The following is a 20724-nucleotide window of genomic DNA, read 5'->3' as shown; positions in this document are numbered from 1 at the left end:
ACCCATACCCATTGATTCGGGTCAAATGCATGAGAAGTCTCAATTTAAAAATCAAGCAAATCTGGTGACTCCAAAAAAGGGGAAGCGACCACATTTTATGTTTTCGTTTATATATATTATAGATTATTATTATATTTATAATTTATTAAAAGAAGATTACTAAAATACCCTTAATATGTTGGTATTATTACTAAAATACCAACGGTCAACGGACGATCAACAGATGGCAGGAGTCAGAAGAACCCGCCGGAAAAACACAGGGAGTCAAAGTTCGCAAAATCTTTTTCAGTGGCTATTCCATCGCGCGACGATATAAACCAGGGAGGCAAAGTGCAGATTTCTCATAAATATGTGCTGCCTTTCGCTTCGATTTTAGATGTGCAGAGGAGTTTCTTTCTCGGTTCATCCATGGATTCACCAATTTCTTCGGTGGAGGTTTGTACTCTTCAAGTTATTATTTAATTTCATTGTTAATTTCCCTAAAACTCTTATGTTTTGCCACTTCAATTTCTGTAATTTTTATTATGGTTTATGCTTAAAACCTAAAGTTTCATATGGATCCTAAATATCTTAGCTTTGCTAGGTGTTTCATTTTTAATACAAGTTGCCAGTGAAAATATTCAGTTTAATTTTGATTTAATTATCTGGTCAAAGATTAGGTTTTAATTAGGGGCGGGTACCCATTTACGACCAAATCCCTTCAGTGGTAACGGTATCTGTTTTCATTTGATATATGTTTGGTTTCGGTACCAATAATATTCAGAATCTTGCATGAACTTGGACTTGGATCCGACCCGGATCCATTCCATGTTTCGCATGATTCCAGTTACACAGCTTAGTTGGAGGATCCACAATACTTGAAATCCGTATATTCCCAAATTATCATTTCGATTCTACAATCAACATAAATTCAATGACTCTGTTTTTATTCTATTTGTATTAGGGTCCGGTGTGTCCGACGTGCGGTGCTGATGTTTTCACTAATGCTTCTATTTACTGTCATAACTGTCTGTTAATTGATCATGATCAAGTTGCAAAACCTTTCCTGGTTCCGGTGTGGAGGTAATACATGTGTTTTTCTTATTTCACATTTTACCTATAGTATCAACTTTAACACACACACTTTGAATCTTACAACAAAATCAATACTTTGAATAATAAATATACAAAATTATATACCTTTAGAATTGTGTATTTTTTAAAACTTGCAGGGGAAGTTTCGTTATTACTGAAACAGATTATGATGTATTTGAAGGATTTCGTTGTCATTGTTCAATAAAAACTGGTAAAAAGGTGCATGATGAAGCAACTACACTTCCGCCATTGCTTTCTTTTGAACTGCATTCAAGGGCCCTTTTATGGCCCAATAGCTTCTTTGACGCCCCACCATCCGACGAAAACATCGCCATCTACTTGTTTCCAGGCGACACAAGGTAAATATGTATTATGTTTCATTTTCTTTTATTTTAAAACTTTATCCTAACATTTTAAATTTTACCCCAGTAACAAACAGGATTTTGAGCAGTTGGTCAGTGACATGATCGATGAAGATCTTGCAATGAAAACTGATTCAGGAAATGCAGAATTGTTGATATTCACTTCTAAAGCTCTGCCTCAAGAATACTGGAGTGAGTTTCTTTAGATTTGGTTTTAACGTTTGAATGGTTATTTTTGTTACTTATGAAATATGTGATGATTGAATTATGTTTTCAGGGTTTCAAGGAAGTTATTATCTGTGGGGAGTTTTTAGACGCAAAAAGAATGATGTTCCGGTTGAAAACCACTATTGAATCTCATAGTCCTCACAGTCCTTTGTGCACTTACAGGTACTGTATACACACACACACACACACACACACACACACTACATATTGTGATAATTTGGAACTGAGAATTCTGAGTTGTGTCTCAGGTGATGGTGGTGGTGGATTGAGAATCTGGATGAATCAGTTTTTTGAATGGAGACTTATCTCCTTCACGACTTAATGTGTTATCATCAAGAATGATGGTGAATTAGTAGTAGTAAGTTGGTTTAAATTTAGGTTAGTTTGGTTTAAGCTTGTTGTTTCATGCAGTGTTGTTATCATATTGTGGGTGCCTATTCCCCCTTTTTCTTTTTCATGAAAGTATTGCTTACGGTTTGGTCGTCTAGTTACCATTTGGATTTCAAATTGACCGTTGCTTTGAAGCTTTACATGTTTTTTAGGGTCGATGAAGGACACGACTATGTGAGAGGTATTGTCCATTCCAAGTTATGTGATGTATTTCTTGTGGTAGTTTAAATACGTTTTTTGATGTCATTACAAAGCTTATATATAATTGTGAACTAGTCACACATATTGTATAATAATATTAAACGTTGAACAAAATCAAGTGTTCAATGTTATAACGTGGAGATCACACATCCTAGAATTTAACCACTCCAGTAGGAAGTCCCACAATAATGTGAATATCACGAGTTTCAATTTCATTTTGAGAGGACTGAATGAATTCTCAAAGGTCACTTTATCTGGCAAATATTAACTTGAAGTAGCATACTATTCAAAACTAAAAAAACTAAGATATGCACATTAATCTTAAAACAATAAAACAAACTATCCAAATGGTCCCTTGAACAATTATCATTAGTATGTTTTGATACGCTTTATGTAGTCACCTTAGCCAATTATACTCCCGGATCACTACTTGCACAAAGATAGTTAAAACGAAATGGTCAACCTAATTTATGTTAGTTTACCTTTTAAGCACAATTTGCAAGTATTTTGGTTGCATTTGATATTCATGCCGTTCATCTAAAATAATAATCAAAAAATGAGTTTGAACACCAGTGAACCAATTAAACCGAACACTTTTAATGGTCGGTTGGTACTGGTTCAACTGGTTTGACTGGCATTTCCAGTCTAGTTTTCAAAACTAACATACTATGGTTTACAATGTATTTACTATAAACGAGCCATAACAAATCAAAACAATATCATTAAATAACCACAATCTCATAAATGCATAATTTTGAATATATTATGTTCTATGCTTCCTATAGTTTAAAAGAATCATAATACAATAACAAACTAAACAATTTTACTAAAGAACCATAATACACGACTCAAAACACATATATTTCTTAAGACCTTAAAATTCAAGTACAATGACATCGACGTGGGACCGACACATTCGGCGGTTTTCTCTTTTCTAGAACTATAGCCTCCTTAATCATGGGCAGCTTTTCATGAACCTTCCGCCATATATGGTTTACCGCACCATCAACTGGGACCGGCCCGATACCACCAGGGTACCCGTTATCAAACTCAAAATACGACTGAACCCGACCCATGTTTTCTCTAAACCTACTTTTCTGCAAATCTGTATAGCTTCTAAGATGGTTCACGAGCCAGTTCGGTTGCAGCGCGTCATGCACGGCTACAAAAACCGAGAATTCGGTGTAGTCAACGGTCCCTTCAAACGGCAGCTCGATGTCGTCACTAACAATAACAGGAATGCACAAACTTTGGATCGCGTCAAAAAGCCGACACGAGGTTGGCGTGTCGCCGGCTGGATGCAAACAGAATTCAGAGCTTCTCATTCCTTTTATCGATAGTTCTTTCCCGGTTGCGTTTGGGAAGCCTTCTTCCATTATCACTCCAGGTTCGCTTACCAACAAATCCCATAGTTTTTCTCGGACCAAACCGCCCTGAAGATGTTCATGGTTAAGTGTTAAACAAAAGGGTATATAAGTAATATTGTTTTATGTTGACCACCCATGCAAAAATAAAAATATCATATACGCTCTTACAAAATGATTAAAATATCAAAAATACACAGCTTATTAAAAATTAAAAAGAATTTAACAAATGACTTACCCTTGTTTTCGAAAACTTCAAAATTTCATATATACCATCTTTAACTTCAAATTTTTTAATTTACCTGATTTAGCTTAATTTTTTACTCACTTTTTAACTTTATTTTTTATCCATATACACTAGTTTTCTCAAAATATTGGATTGCTTATCGTTCGATTATCATGCTTATCGTACCTGGTTTCATTATCTGATTCCCGGTGTTTTTTACCCATATAATCATATCTGGTTTGATCATCTGATTCAAGTTCGATTGTTTGATTCGAGCATACAAATTCAATTATTTGATTATCTGAGTCAAGAGAACAAAAGAGGAGACGCGCCAGTTTGGTTTGCTTGCTTATCGTCGATGTCGATCAAAATCCAAATAAAAAATAGTGTTTAAACACATACAGTGGAAAGGGGTAAAATAGTGTTTAAACACACACACACACACACACACACACATATATATATGATATTATTAGTTTTGCTTGGGTATATATGAGTATTTTCAAGTTTGTAAGGGTATACATGAACTTAATTGTTAAAACTAACCCGATGTCGATGCTTAGCTCCTTTGAAATAGAGAAGACTTTCGCGTTTTTGGTTTTCTGATAAGGACAATCTGGGAAGTAAGTGAGTGTAGGGTACTATGACATCTTTTAGAAGTGACACTTGTGTATGTTGTATCATATCAGATGTGTTGTTTCTGTGAGAAGCAGCTTTTGAGTCAGCCTTGTACCATCCACCAAAGTCAACAACCAGTAGAATTGCAGGGGCTATTTCTTCTCTAACATGATACATTGCAACAGGGTCTGCCAAACAAAGCTTCAGTTTTAACATAACCTGAGAATCCAGACATATTTATGGTTCATAAATTTAAACACAAGTTGAACGTATTACAAGTCAAATATGTCAGGTTGTAACACGTCATTTTCTGGTATGGGTCAAAATGGGCCGGATAGCGTTGTTAACATACTACGACCTTTTTCCATCTGTTAAATCTTCTAATAGATAACTGATATGTTTAATATTATCACAAAACAATGTTCTTTAAATAATGATCTGAATAGAAACAAGTTGGAGGTTGTATGCACTATAAACAGACTTTGGGAGATGTTTAACCTGTTTGACACGTTCCACTTTTAGTTAAATTTTCTATTTTGACCCATTTGAGATAAAACACAACCCACATCAACTAACTTATATAAGTAAATGGAGCGAAAAGGCCACCAGCAGTATGCAAAACTCAGTAGAGAAAAAGACAGAACAAGTAAATGAATTTTCAGTTTGGAACACTTATTCGAGGCAAACTATAAATATCAATCTAAACAAGACCAGCAATGATAAATTCAAAATCTGTAGCTTTAATTCAGTTTATGGATTGGTTGCTTCACCATGCATTTGTTTAATACATTTTCTACGAAGATCTGTTGCTTTTAAAGATAAGATAATTACAGAAAACCAATTATCTTTCATTGTTCAACCCCACACAATCAATCAATCAATCATGCCCAGTAAAATCCCACCGACAGCAAAGCTATAAGTAGGGTCTGGGGAGGGTGGGATGTAGGCACACCGTACCTCTATCCAAAGGAATAAAGAGGTGGCTTCCAGAGAGACCCTCGGCTCTAAGTACATGTGTATGAAGCAAAATAAAGGAAATCAAAGTTTAACAGTCATATAAAAACTACTACTAATTATAATAATATTAATAATAAGATCACAGTTTAACAGCTATATAAAAGCTAATAATAATTATAATAATAATAATAATATATGTAAGGGAAATACCATTATGGTATGTGACCTAAATAAGTTAAGTCTAAGCCCTAAGGTATTCAATTCTCTCTAAAAATCCTTAACTTTAATTCTACTTCTCCACGAATTCCTATCCTCAACCATGTCCTCGGAGAGGTTTAGGTCTATCAAATCATGCCTAATCCTCTCATCCCAAGTCAATTTCGGTCGTCCTCTACCCCTCCTCCCCTCTATAGTAATGTTTTCTACGGATCTAACAGGATTCGTCGTCTGTCTTCTCTTTACATGTCCAAACCATCTCAATCTCCACTCTCTTATCTTGTCTGCTATGTTCGCCACCCCTAATCTCTCGCGAAACACAACGTTTCTTATTCGGTCTAGCCTTATGTGCCCACACATCCAACGTAGCATTCTCATTTCTGCTACCTCCATCTTCCGCACTTGTGCCTTCTTGATGGCCCAACAATCTGTTCCATATAGCATTGCAGGTCTAACTGCCACCTTATAGAATTTTCTATTTAGTTTAATCGGGAAACTCTTGTCGCACAATATACATGTGGCTGCTTTCCATCTACACCATCCTACCTGAACTCGGTGGGTCACATCACTGTCTAATTCCCCATCGCTCTGTACAAATGATCCTAAATACTTGAACTTCGTTACCTGCGGGACCACCTGCCCTTCAATTGTGATCTGTGCGTCTTCATTGTCGTTTATCCCACCAAAATCACAGTGTAGGTACTCCCTCTTAGATCGGCTAATCTTTAAACCTTTTGTCTCTAAGGTTGTTCGCCACTCCTCAAGCCTCATGTTTAGATCTTGTTTTTTCTCAGCAAGTAACACAATATCGTCTGCGAACATCATGCACCACGGGAGAGTCCCCTGAATCGACTTTGACAACTCATCCAAGACTACTGCAAAAAGAAACGGGCTCAACGCTGACCCCTGGTGAAGACCTACCTCTACAGGAAAGAAATCAGTATCCCCCACTGGCGCACGGACACTTGTTTCACTCCTGGTATACATATCCATAATTATCTCTATGTATTTCCTGGGCACTCTTCTACCCTGCAAGCACTCCCAGAGCACCTGTCGTGGCACACTGTCGTAGGCCTTTTCTAGGTCAATAAACACCATATGTAGATCACGCTTCTTCTCCCTATACTTTTCCATTAATCTTCTTATAAGGTGTATTGCCTCTGTGGTGGAACGCCCCGGCATGAAGCCAAATTGGTTAACCGTAACCTGAGTTTCTCGTCTAAGTCTAACCTCAATCACTCTTTCCCATAGCTTCATAGTATGACTTAGTAGTTTGATTCCTCGGTAGTTACCACAACATTGGGCGTCTCCTTTGTTCTTATAGATAGGAACTACAACGCTGCTCCTCCACTGGTCTGGCATCTTACCTGAATTGAGAATTCTATTGAACAGATTAGTTAACCACATGACTCCTTCCTCCCCCAGACACTTCCACACCTCAATGGGTATGTTGTCTGGGCCAACCGCCTTAGACCTTCCCATCCTCCTAAGTGCATCCTTCACCTCTTCTCGTGTGATCCGTCGGCAGTAGCAGTTATTCGATTGTTGTCGTTGAAAATTTGTGTTGTCATGTTCTTCTTGGTAAGCTCTCCCATTGTTAAAAAGATTGTGGAAGTAGGTTTGCCATCTTAGCTTGATGTCCTGCTCCTTGACCAGTACATGCCCATCTGTATCCTTTATGAACTTCACCGGTCCTAGATCTTGCCTTCTACGCTCCCTGGCTTTGGCAATCTTAAACATAGCATGTTCCCCCTCTTTTGTTTCTAGACTTTCATACATCCGTTTAAAGGCCGCCTTCTTTGCTTCCGCCACTGCCTTCTTCGCCTCTATCTTGGCCGTTTTGTAGTTGTCCCTCAATTCCACTCGCTCCTCCTCATTCGTGCACCTCATTAGCTCCCTAAAACATCCTTGTTTGTCCCTTATCTTGTCTTGCACTGCGTCATTCCACCACCAAGACTCCTTATGCCCACTTGTCTTTCCTGTTGTGACCCCGAGAGTCTCCTTTGCTACTTGGATGATCTTTGTCTCCATAGCTTCCCATATATGAGTTGAGTCCCCATTTAGTCGAGCCCGCGTATGCAGTATGAGTTTATCCTTAAACAGTAGGAGATTTTCGTCCTTCAAATTTCCCCATCGAATTCTCGGTGTACCTTTCTTCTCTAGAACAGTCAGCTTATTTCTGAAGGCTATATCTGTCACTAGTAGTCGATGTTGAGTCACAACTGCCTCCCCAGGTATGACTTTGCAGTCCTTCCACCAACGTCGGTCTCCTTGCCTCATCAAAAGGTAGTCAATTTGCGTGTCGCGTCCGCCAGTGCTAAAAGTGATTAAATGAGAATCTTGTTTCCTAAAATAAGAATTTATAATACCTAGGTCATGTGCCACAGCAAACTCTAGAAGATCTGTTCCGGTCTCATTCCTATCACCAAAACCGAAACCCCCATGTACGGCTTGAAAACCATCGTTAGCCTTACCAATGTGTCCATTAAAATCACCTCCTATGCAAATCCTCTCCCCCTAGGTATGCCCCCTACCACTGCGTCTAGGCAATCCCAAAATTCTCTCTTTTCCTGATCCCCTAGGCCTACATGAGGCGCGTAGGCGGAGACTACTGCCACTACTTCCTCTCCTAGTACTAATTTCAACACCATAATCCTGTCATTATGTCTTATCACCTCCACCACACTAGTGTGTATTTCCTTAGCCACTAGAAACCCCACTCCATTTCTAGCTCCATCAGACCCCGAGTACCACAACTTATACCCATTACACTCAGCCCCTCTATGTCCTTTCCACTTAGTCTCTTGGAGGCATGCTATCTGAACCCTACGTCTTTTAAGCACATCTACCAATTCTAGCAACTTACCATTTAATGTTCCTACATTCCAAGAAGCCAAACGCAATATACGCTCCCTATCTTTACTCTTTCCTACACCCCTCGTTTCAGGACATGGTCTCAAGTAATAGTCATGGTTCCTACGCTCTATGGTTGCAACTAATCACACAAACACAAGCAATAGAACACCAAATCAATAATAATAATAATAATAATAATAATAATAATAATAATAGTAACAGAAACTAATAATAATAATAATAGTGTGTAGCAATAACAATAGTCAAGGGATCTTAAAATGAAAATAAACTCCAAAGATCTGGATCACGTATGTTCTAATGATAATAATAATAATAATACTAATAATGATAATAATAATAATAATAATAGTGAGAAAGGAACGAGTATACCGTGAAGATGATGAAGGCAGGTACAGCTCAACGGCAGCCAGGTTACAAGAAGCTCACTCTTTTGCTTTGGGACCCCCAACGGCAGCAAAAATAATAATAATTGCGCACACAATAATAATAATAATAATAATAATAATACCAACAATGATAATAATAATAATAATACCCACAATAATAATAATAATAATGCTACAAGTTACAGATCTGGTTTACTCAATATTAACAAAAAAACGAAAATTAATAAAAAAATCTTAATTAAACAGATTTTCGGAGAAAACAATAAAAAAATAAATTAAAAGATCAATAATAAAACTGTTTAAAAAAATCTAAAATTGGCTGCAAAATGGGTGTGTGTACACTGTACAGTATGTGAAATTTTGTCTACAATCAAAGTGGTTTTAGGGGGAAAACGAAAATCAAACCTTTCTGATATGGAGGAGCATAACGGTGGAGAAGAGTGACGGTGGTGGAGCAAGGTGGTGGAGGAGAGTGACGGTGGTGGAGCACGGCGACGGAGGATGGTGGTGAAGGAGAGTGACGGGTGGTGGAGCACGGCGGCGACGGAGGATGACGGTGGAGGCGGATCTTGTAGCAGATCGCTTGAAAGTCAATGTCCACACAGATGGTGGTTCGAAGGTGGCGGCTGGTAGGTTCCGGCTGTGCGAAGGTGAGTAGTGGTGGTGCGGCTAGCGGTGGTGTGGTTGTGAGAGTGTTGCGAGGGGTGGTGGTGCGACTGGTGGCGTAGAAGGTGGTGCGACAGGTGGCGACTAGGAGATGGTGGTGGAGGTGTGAGATGGTGGCGGTGATGCAGAGGAAGAAGAGAAGAAGTCTGATGATGGCATGGTTTACATATACTTTACTAGAATACAAATCTAAAAAAGATTTATAAATTTTCAAATCCACACATTAACCCCTGTGCAACTCTTATTTCACATTATACCAACTGTAATTATAGATACATAACATGTGATAAATTCAGCTTCTTCCACATGAAAGCTTGATGAACTTTACTTGCATAAAATTTGCAAAATTAAACCCATATAGAATCACATAAACAATATATCAGAAAGTAAAGAAATTTACTGTTGCGGAATGGAAGCTGCATTACTATTTCAAATTAACCAGCCTTACCTACTTACTCCGCCAAGTACACATATAGTTAAAAGATCATGCAGAAAGGTCGCTTGTAAAAAGTGAGAAACTTTTATAACTTTATAATGCACAAATCTATCTTAAGAGTATGTGAATTTCTAACTTCAAAGAGAGTTTTATCTCACACACACCCTATGTCTGACCAGAATACAAGTTCATAATGTCTCAGAGAACCCATATTAAGAGCACAATGAATTCTTCCAGACAGAAACAAAGAAAATTACACTTAATAGAAAGAAAAGAAGTACACCCTACTAAACAATTCATGATATGAAACATAAAAGAAAAACAAGTTACCTGTAAGAACAAAGACGTGATCTCTACCACCAGAACGTTTCCAAGCCTCACTCCCTTTCACAAAATCCAAAACCTCCCTTTGTCTTGCGTAATCGTCATTCCCTTTCACTTTCTTCCTAAAAACCCCTTTAGCAGTACCAAGCTGCAACTCCGCACTCACCGTTGCAAAAAAAGGCACATAAAAATTAAAATAACGGAACGATTGATTAGCTGCTGCATGGATATGTGAAGAAAGAGGTAAGCAAAACATATGATCCAACTTCCCTTTGGCGAACAAATTACACTATCCTAATATACTCTGTAAAGAAACATAAGGCATTGCAATATTTCATTCACTCAAACAAAAACCAGATCTCTCACAAACATGAATGACCAGAGTGAAACACAAATGAGAAAAATATGTTGGTTGATAAAATCCCTAACATAACACCAACTAGTAAGTTAAAGTTAAAGTTAAAGTTAACTTAAAAGCAGATGAGATGGTAGTAAGTAAAGGTAACATAACACCAACTAGAATAAATCAAAGAATTGTTTCACTGACAATCTCAAGCAGCACATGTCCCAGATCCGACATTTAAAAACGAGGAGGCGACCTTATTGAGCTTCCGTCGGAACCGGCAATAAAGTCGTATCGCTGGTGACGATTTGAGGGGAGTGATTTTTGGTAATTCGCATGCATATATGAGATTGGCAGCGTGGGTATCTATTCCCTTTTATTATTCATGTCTTTTTTTTGTACTAAAGTTTATGTTACTAACTATTTTTTATTACTCTTTATTATTTCATTTTGACGCAATAACTTTTAAAATGAATTTTAACTTGTACGAGCTTTTATTAGTTTTAAATCAATTATTAAAAGTTTTAAGTCTTTTAGATAAAATGTATAGGTCTGTATAAAAACTAATTGTAAGTAATTACGTATGATCTGCATTGATACGAAACAGTATTGCAATATAATATAGGCACTTTTACGCTCATTTAATATCGGTCATGTACTTTTAGTTGGTTTTGTATAATTATTACATTTCTAATAATTTGATTTTCCAAATAAAGGGTATTTTATTTTTAATCTTTTAATGAAATCTGATTTAATTATTAAAATGCTTTATCTAATTAAATGAGTATAATGACGAATTTGCCTTTACGTGCAAGGCATATGATATGACTTAATGAGAAAAACTAACTGGGTTAGGGCTAAAGGAAATAACATGATAACATTTTTAAATAAAAAGGATGTTTTCTAGCATTCATCTTTGTAAAAGACGACCATTGAAAATTGATGCAAACATAAAGGACGATTTTGTCTTATATTAATAAAGTACTCAAATTAAATTAGAAGATAAAATATATTTGATTGTGTGGTTGAATTCTTTTAAAATTATAATCTTAATAGAAAATGTTATGGATTAAAAAAGATAAGGATATTCGGCAACGTCACAGCTGAGGGATCTGAATTAGAACCCGACAACGTCGCATCCGATTTTGGATGAAGTATACAATAATACAGAGACTGCCGCTGAACTAACACACCATCGCCGTTCGATGCCACCAAGGGTCGGAATCAAAACCGAACAACGCCATCGCCATTCGACACCACGAATGATGAAGTAGAGAGACAAATATTACCAGAGAAACAAAGCAGCGGTGAGGAGAGAGAACCAAACAGGCAATGAAATAACATGAGTTAGGAAACACGTGTATTGTGAAAAACAAACATTTTCATAAATAGTGAAAATGTGAGGGAGTAAAATGTTAGTTTTTAATATATATATAATCATTAATTACAAAAATTAAATGCCAAAAGTTTTTCTACAATGCAATATGAATTGCATTGGTTCAAGTTCTTTCGGTTATCAAGAACTTGCGAAGACAAATTAACTTTCCAAATGACATTACAGTTATGCTCTTACCTTGAATTATATGAACTTCGAGCATGAAGACCGGAGTAATTCGAACCAAAAGTATAGTCGGTAAACCAAAACCTTATAAATTAACAAATATGCCCGAAGCTCAAGGTCGTCTCCGAGAATTTAAATACCTCGGCCGGGCAAAAATAAAAAGGCCCGTATGCCTTCACGAACTTTTTTTATTCGCTAGCGTACATAGATAAAACTTTTATCGACCGATTTATTATAAGCAGAAACCATTCTGAGCATGTACTTATCTCATAAACCATAGCAAATAACCTTATTTTTAACACCAATAAACATATATATGTAATATGTATAAAAAAGTTTGTGCCCCAGCCGATGGTGCTCACACACCCTCCGAGCAGTGGCACATCCAGGAAATTTAGCCAGTGGGTGCAAAGAAAAGTTCAATCTAGAATTCCTCAATTCAAACTAAACCAAGTTAAACCAAAATGGGCCGGGTCAAACCGAAACGAGTCGAGTAAAATATTTACATTAAACAAACTACGTATAGAAATGTAAACAATAAATTTCATTCAAGATAAACAAAATAAATATTACAGTTGACATCTACGCGATTTCATCTTTTGAAAACGGTCAATTACAGCTTTATTTGTAACATTTAAAAAATGCTTCATTTTCAACACTACAAATTACACAAGCATTAAAAAAATCTACACCAATTCAATTACCTAAATTTGTCATTATGATCTTCATTGCAAAAAAACATCTCTCAACTTTTGCGGTTGTAATAGACAAAACTAATGTTAGCTTTAATAATCAATAAACCAAATGAAAAGAGATATGTTTCCTTTTTTCCACCTTAACTCTAGCAAAATCCGCAATACCTTTCAGATTAACAAATCTTTCATCTTTTTGCACACTATCAATATACAAGTCAAGTTGAATTGCAAGAACAATTTTATCTCCATTATCAAAATCATATGGATTACTCACACAATCTCATTAATTTTGATGCATAAAACTTGGAAAATGAATCATATGGATTACTCACACAATCTCATTAACTTTGATGCATAAAACTTGGAAAATGAATCATATGGATTGAAAGCCAAGATGTTTTGATGCATCAAACTTGGAATATGAATCATACCATATAATCATTCACCATAAGACAACAAAGATCACATGCCTATTGAATTTGAAGAAAAGGGCATTATTTTCTTTTAAACAGAAGATCGAAACTGGTTACTAGACTTGCATTGAAGAATTCAAATACAAAAGAAATAAATTTACAAGTGATGAACCATGAATCATGAATGTTTGTTTTATACTAGAATAAAATCAAGAATTCGAAATCACAATTTACAAAATAAATCTAACCTGAAAAGTCACATGTGAAGCCACCATCACCCTAATTTGTTCGTCTCCCACTAATTCCAAAATTCAATTGTAGTGGTTGAACAATTATCTATTATGGGCATAATTGTTATTTTTCATAACAAAATTAAATTTGGGCTTAAAAATATCCGGGCCTGGGCCAAAAAATATTTTTTTGGATGGGTCACTAAAGTTTTTTAATGGGTCACTTGGATCTTTGAATCTAATGTATTACAAAATTATAAAGGAAACTATGGACTTGAGCGGGTGCAAACGCTCCCCTGGCCGAACATTGGACCCGCCCCTGCCTCCGAGCCTCCCCTGCCAAAACCAAATTACGTGAACCCGCCAAAACCAAATTACGTGAACCCGACATAACCGTAAAATACCACACACATAAATTCTCCATTCACACATATATACAATTTGGTAATTCCACCCTTCTCGGTTCACTTTTTTTTGTATGAAATGTCCGGTTTATATATACCAATTATATATTAACGTTATCCTCCGGTTCTATCTTAAATTGCAACTCTTGAAGTTGAACCAACCAGTGACCGTTTTACAAAACCAAACCAGATATGAATTTGTTTTCTTCTCCATATTTCTCTCCAGATATTTTTCTCGAACTCTTTACACCTCAACACACGGTTTACATTCTTCTGTTTAATCCAAATTCTCATGTAAGTCTTCTAGTTTTATCAATTTTCTGCAAATAAGCCATGCATTTCGTAAATTAAAAGGATAGATGATATGTTTATTTACTTATTTTTTGACTAACCAACTAAATATACTAACTGCTGTTTTCAGTTGAAACTGTTAGAAGCTAGTTTAAAATCCATCTTGGTAGTTATAGAACGCGATTCAATCCGAAACACATATCAATTATTGATAGCATTTTGTTTATTTGGTTGGATTAAGGGAGTATATTTATTAACAGGCTACTACTTGTAATCTCTTCAATGAAGAATTAAGATCCTAAACAATGTATATATACTAAATAAGCCGTTATTTTTCTCTTACCATTCTGTCTGTAGGTTGACATTCAAAGTTGCAGTAAATGGCTTACTAATCTACCCAAGAAGTTGCAAGTGCAAGTATGAATTATTGGCTTCCATAAGTTCTGACGCGCAGCTGAAAGAGAAGTTCAAGCACGACAGTCTTTACATAAACAAGGAAGGCAAATTAAGAAGCTTTAATCATAAAAAGGTTTCACGCAAACGGGGTACGCACCAGTGGGCCCGTCTATCTACATTCACATTTGTGTTCATGATAAAATCACATTTATCGAGTGTTATGTTGTGAATGTACAGGTGGATCTTTAAGGGGGCAGGGATGGAAATATGGATCAGGATTTGTGGATGGAATATTCCCAGTTTTGAGCCCTGATGCTCAACAAATTCTGAATTTTATGAAAAAAGAAATGGATTTAAACAAGGTTTGGGATGCTCTTAGTAGTCTTCCTCCTACTCACACCACATGGGATGATATCATCAGTGTTGCGGTTCTACTTCGTCTCAATAAAAATTGGGATCCAATCATATCGGTACCTACCAATATCTTTCTTCTGGTTTTACTCTCATAAAGTTAAAAAGATTTGAGGATTAAAATGACTGTGGTTACAGATGTGTGAATGGATACTGTACAGGAGTACTTTCCAGCCTGATGTAATCTGCTACAATTTACTTATTGATGCTTTTGGACACATGTCACGCGCTGACAAGGCAGAATCTACTTATTTGAATCTTCTAGAAGCCCGGTGCATTCCGAATGAGGATACTTATGCACTTCTTCTAAGAGCCTATTGTACGTGCGGATTATTAGAGAAAGCGAAGTTGTCTTTGTGGAAATGCAGAAATATGGTCTTTCACCAAGTACGTCTTGACCATTGACTTTGACTTTGACCATTTCATATTTGAAGAATACTTGACATGATCTTTTGTCAATATGTATGCAGGTGCAGTGGTGTATAATGCGTATATTGATGGATTAATGAAGGGTAGAAACACACAGAAAGCTATAGAGATTTTTCAAAGGATGAAGAGAAATTGCTGCCAACCATCAACAGAAACGTATACGATGTTGATAAACTTATATGGAAAGGTGCGGCTGAATACAGTTAACAACCATGCTGGTAAATTCAAAGTAAATGAAGTTACGATTCACATTGCAGGCGAACCGTTCATACATGGCTTTGAAGGTGTTCCGAGAAATGACGAGTCAAAAGTGCAAACCGAATATTTGTACTTACACCGCGTTAATAAACGCATTTGCTAGAGAAGGCCTTTGTGAGAAAGCAGAAGAAATATTTGAACAGTTAGAGGAAGCTGGTATCGAGCCCGATGTTTATGCTTATAATGCACTCATGGAAGCCTACAGGTGATTTCTAAATTTAGTTTTTTTTATTGACATAAAAACTCATAAGAAATATGTTCTGTTTTTTATCAGCCGGGCAGGTTTCCCTTATGGTGCTGCAGAAATCTTTTCGCTTATGCAGCATATGGGGTGTGAACCAGATAGAGCCTCGTTTAATATTATGGTTGATGCGTATGGAAGATCTGGTCTTCATGAAGGTAAGGAAAAAGCTAACAAATAGAGCCTCGTTTAACATTATGTTTAGAGTTAAGTTCTTTGTTCGTCTCTATGGTTTGGTCATTTTAATCAGTTCAGACCAAATTTGAAACCTCTAACTCTTGGCGTTAGTGTGGTTTTATTTTTGAACCCTTTTTGTCCTTGGACTAACTATGTTAGATTTCTTTTGTTGTGTCGAACGATAAATGTCTTAATTGCCCTTCTATATAACAAAAAGATCCAACAGAGTTAAGTCTTAGGGACAAAACTGTTAAAATGACCAAGTCACATGGACGAAAAAAGAACTTAACTCTTATGTTTAATATATGATTCTAGAACACTATCATAGTAATTTAATTTTACTCACGAGTGTGTTTTGGGTTTAGATGCTCGGTTGGTATTTGAGGAAATGAAGCGGCTAGGAATTGAACCAACTATGAAGTCACATATGATCCTTCTATCAGCCTACTCGAAAGCCGGTAATGTGTCAAAATGTGAAGAAATAGTCAGCAAAATGCACAAATCAGGGCTCGAGCCGGATACATTTGTGCTCAACACAATGCTAAACGTTTATGGGCGAACGGGCCATTTCAAAAAAATGGAAGAAGTTTTAGAAGTTATGGAAAACAGGTCATACACACCCGATATCAGCACTTACAACATCTTGATCAATATGTATGGACGTGCGGGCTATTTTGAACAAATGGAAGAGATTTTTAGATTGTTGCCGGCTAAGAATTTGCAAAGGGACGTGGTGACGTGGACTTCTCGTCTTGGAGCATATTCTAGGAAGAAACAGTACACGCGATGTTTACAAATCTTTGAAGAAATGCTTATTGATGGATGTTATCCTGATGGAGGTACTGCAAGAGCTCTACTTTCTTCTTGTTCTACCAAAGAACAAGTTGAACAAGTGTCTTTAGTTCTTAGGACAATGCATAAGGATATGAAAACCAACCTACAATTATGACAAAAAATGACTTGAACATCCAATAGTGTAACTATTACAAGCCCAAATTCAAGTAAATCGATCCACACACGCATACACAGGCACGCATGCGTCGTGCGCACAAGTAAGTTTTATTAATAAGTTGGAATTATGTCTTTTTAATGTGGAAGCTTGTTGAGCTTCCGGTGGACATATTACTTGAACATCCAAGTCTCTCTCGATCTTCTTTTTCTCTATAGTTTCCCACCATCTATATTCGTAACCCTAACAAATCCCATCAAGTCATCAACCAACCAAGAATTGTAGATCTATTCCTCTTGGTGATAATGGAAAACATGAATTATATGATTAACATATAATTATATATGGACCTGTTACAACATGGAGAGTAGAAACCGCAACAGAGTATGGTGTAGTCGACATGATTGTCATCTTGATCGAGTTCGATGTATAGTTTAAGGTGGTGTTAGGGTCCCGGTTTAGGAGAGAGGAGTCACACATCTATGAGTGTGAGATTAGGTTATGATGTTAATTTATTCTTTCTATATATACACCCAAGGAAAACTCTATAGCTAATAAGGGAAATATAGCTCATCAACAATTACCAAGCTAATATATAATAGGAATATTGGATTTTAATAATCCCTATTAAAGGTGTTGGTCGATAATAATCCCTATTCGTTATATCGCCACTAGCGGTCCCAAATTCAAAAAAGTTTCCCCCCCAATGGTCCCCCGTTAATAATGACTTAACGGCGTTATAGTTTTTTCTGAATTTCAAACCAATGTTTTAGGGCTTTTGATCGTTAGGAGGATACGAGTCGATTGTTGTAAAACTTAGCTCGAAACAATGTTCCAAACGACTTAATTTTGGTTAATTGTAAGTTCAAACACCCGAATTGAAGCATTGTTTCGTCATTTTGAAGCACTATTTCAAACTAAGTTTTACACCAATCGACTCGTATCCTCCTAACGATCAAAAGCCCTAAAACATTTGTTTGAAATTCAAAAAAAACTATAACGCCGTTAAGTCATTTTTAAACGGGGGCCATTGGGGGGCCAACTTTTTTGAATTTGGGACCTTTAGTGGCGATAAAATGAATAGGGATTATTATCGGCCAATATCATTTAATAGGGATTATTAAAATCCAATATTCCTATATAATAAGTATATTAATAATTTTGATCTTTTATAATATAAATAATTATAATAACCATATATAATAATAGTATTATATATCTATCTATTCTAATAAAAGCCTACCATTTTTGCCACTTGTCAATACCATAGCCCTCCTCACCTTTTTTTCAACCAATTTTCACATATGGTCTTTATCTTTTAAGTCATTTCAATATATGACATTAAAATTATAGGTTTATTCCAACTAAATCCATTAATTACTACATATAATAAGTATTCTCCATATGCATTGACAAGAGACGATTAGTGAATTTTGAAGTGTTAATTAAAGTGTTTATTATGGTTTACATTCAAAATAATAAACAATTAACATTCGATTCATAATATGTGGAATGAGAACAATCGACTTGGACTAAATTCCGATAACATCAGCGGCTAAGACTTAGCCTTTAATACCTAAAAATACATATGATTTTAAAATTAAAAGTTTTCGGGTTGACTCGAAACCTAGAATTCGGACCCAAGAACCAACCCGAATTACTTCGGTTCAGGTTCGGGTTAGTATTTTCTTGGGTTCGAGTTTCTCGGGTCAGATTAGTTTGGGTTCAGGTACGGGTTTTCTTGGGTCGGGTTTCATGTTATGGGTAAAAGTGGTAGCCCTACTTTCACCAATTATAAATAAAAATCACTACATTCATTTTATGTAACTTAAAATCTTATAATATTTTTTTATCTCAAAATAATCACTATTATTTGAACATGGTTTTAATGTTAGTATGTATTTTTCATTTTCCTGCCAATTACATTCATATGAAATAAACAAATCATTTTGTTATATTTAAATTTTTGGTTTTTATGTTGCTTGATTATACAATTTTTAATTGTAAAGTATAAAGTCAATTAACAATTTGTCATACACAGAATAATGACAATAAATTTATCATGATCAATCAATTTTAAATTGTAAAGATTCTAAGGATAATTATTTCATCAAAGTTCATGTATATGGTTTTCGGGATAATCATGTTTTTTTTTGGATAAACATGAGGAGATGTCTCAAATGACATCATATTAATTGCTTAAAAGCTATGATATTTTATGTGTATAAATATTTTTTTTATTAGTATCATAGATATATATTATCATTTATCTAGAGTTGGAATGTACATGTATTGTAACCCCGATGATTACATTTAGTGCGAGTTTTATTGTCTCGTATTGTTTAATTTATGTGTTACACAAATAAAATTATATGTTTAAAATTATTGGCAAGATAATATGGTTAAAGTATACTTGACTTCTATGCTATCAATAGTGGTGCTACAGCGGTTATCGGTCCGGCGGTAAAATAGCGGTCGAAATATCGGTCCAAATAGCGGTTCCGATATTTGCGGCGCTATTTACCGCTATTTCGCCGATATTTGGCCACCGATATATCGGAAATAGCGGTGAAATTATCAGTTTAATATTTTTGATCCAATTGTTACTTTTTTTGGCCCAAACTGTAAGCCCATAGCCCAATTTCATTATGATTATTATTGAACGATCAACTTATTGCCCTAAAAATACCTCAATCTCTGCTGATGCTCATCTCCGATACCCGTTTCTTCAGCCGCTGCTGATGCTTATATATTTATGGCTTTCGATTAAGTGATTAAATCATGTCTTAAATTAAAAATATTGTTACTTTGTGTTTTGAATCATGCTTATATATTTATGATTTTGGTAATTAAGACTTAACTATTATTATTAGATAACTTTTGGTGTTATATATATATATATATACACACCCACACACCGCTATCCCACCGCTATCCGAACGCAATAACCGATTTCTCAGATATCGGTCGTTGACCAATATCCGCTATTTTTTGGCATTAACGGCATAGCTTGACTTACAACTCTGATATATTTATATTTGTATTGTAACCATGATTATTATTATATTTTTTGTCACACGGACAACTATATATAGCTATATTAAGAATTATAAGTATACCTATATGTAACTTTATTAAGAGTTACAAGCAGACATGGACTAAAAATTTTGATTTTTGAATGTATACCCGCTAATACAATCACAAATGTAGTGTAAAAGGAAGTTTTTACCTATTTGTAACATATTTGTGTAATCTTAGTTATGTAATTTTTAATTTAATTGTAATTGTATTAACAATATATGATTAATTTGTTGACTGTATTTCAATTAATGGTCAAAGTTTAAAATTTTCAACAATTACCCGTGTAATACACGGGTCTCAAACTAGTTTATTCATACAAGTCTACTATCCAATACTAATAGCCCACAACTATTAATGCAGCTCCTCTCAATTCTTTAAAGCTATGTCACACAAAACCAGTGACGGATACATACTTTTTTGTACGGTGGTATAATACAGGTTTAAAGTGAGCCAAACTTGACCGAATCGTGACTGAATTAATGACCTAACCGAACACTTAACCGACAGTTCGTTTAAGCCT

At 35.6% G+C, this 20724-nt stretch overlaps 1 protein-coding gene and 1 pseudogene across 2 annotated transcripts; one reads left to right on the top strand and one right to left on the bottom strand.

Moving 5' to 3' along the window:
- Positions 1–3068: 3068 nt before the first annotated feature.
- LOC143578033 (putative arabinosyltransferase ARAD1) lies at positions 3069–10581 on the bottom strand. Its single transcript, XM_077061713.1, has 3 exons — positions 10332–10581; positions 4392–4651; positions 3069–3688 (listed from the first exon to the last, which is right to left on the bottom strand). Exons 1-3 carry the CDS (start codon positions 10579–10581, stop codon positions 3137–3139), a joined length of 1062 nt encoding a protein of 353 aa, XP_076917828.1. The 3' UTR covers positions 3069–3136.
- A 3640-nt stretch (positions 10582–14221) lies between these two features.
- On the top strand, positions 14222–17209 carry LOC143578036 (uncharacterized; annotated as a pseudogene). The gene is made up of 8 exons (XR_013143205.1): positions 14222–14265; positions 14620–14807; positions 14896–15128; positions 15208–15456; positions 15540–15685; positions 15756–15961; positions 16031–16155; positions 16540–17209. The product of XR_013143205.1 is annotated as an uncharacterized LOC143578036 (transcript).
- The last annotated feature ends 3515 nt before the right edge of the window (positions 17210–20724 follow it).

This window comes from Bidens hawaiensis, unplaced genomic scaffold (assembly GCF_021521415.1).
Source record: "Bidens hawaiensis isolate Kalapana, Puna unplaced genomic scaffold, B.hawaiensis_p1.1 tig00029002_1, whole genome shotgun sequence".
NCBI classification, from domain to species: Eukaryota; Viridiplantae; Streptophyta; class Magnoliopsida; order Asterales; family Asteraceae; genus Bidens; species Bidens hawaiensis.
Note: the sequence above shows the minus strand (reverse complement) of the source record. Positions and strands in the feature narration are given on the sequence as shown.

What these genes read in the sequence shown, in the direction of transcription:
- LOC143578033 (XM_077061713.1), bottom strand. Translation starts at nt 10,581, where the DNA reads ATGTTTTGCTTACCTCTTTCTTCACATATCCATGCAGCAGCTAATCAA. An exon ending in TCACGTCTTTGTTCTTACAG is followed by an intron (nt 4,652 to 10,331) that starts GTAACTTGTTTT and finishes TTTGTTTGGCAG; the next exon opens with ACCCTGTTGCAATGTATCAT. An exon ending in GAGCTAAGCATCGACATCGG is followed by an intron (nt 3,689 to 4,391) that starts GTTAGTTTTAAC and finishes GAACATCTTCAG; the next exon opens with GGCGGTTTGGTCCGAGAAAA.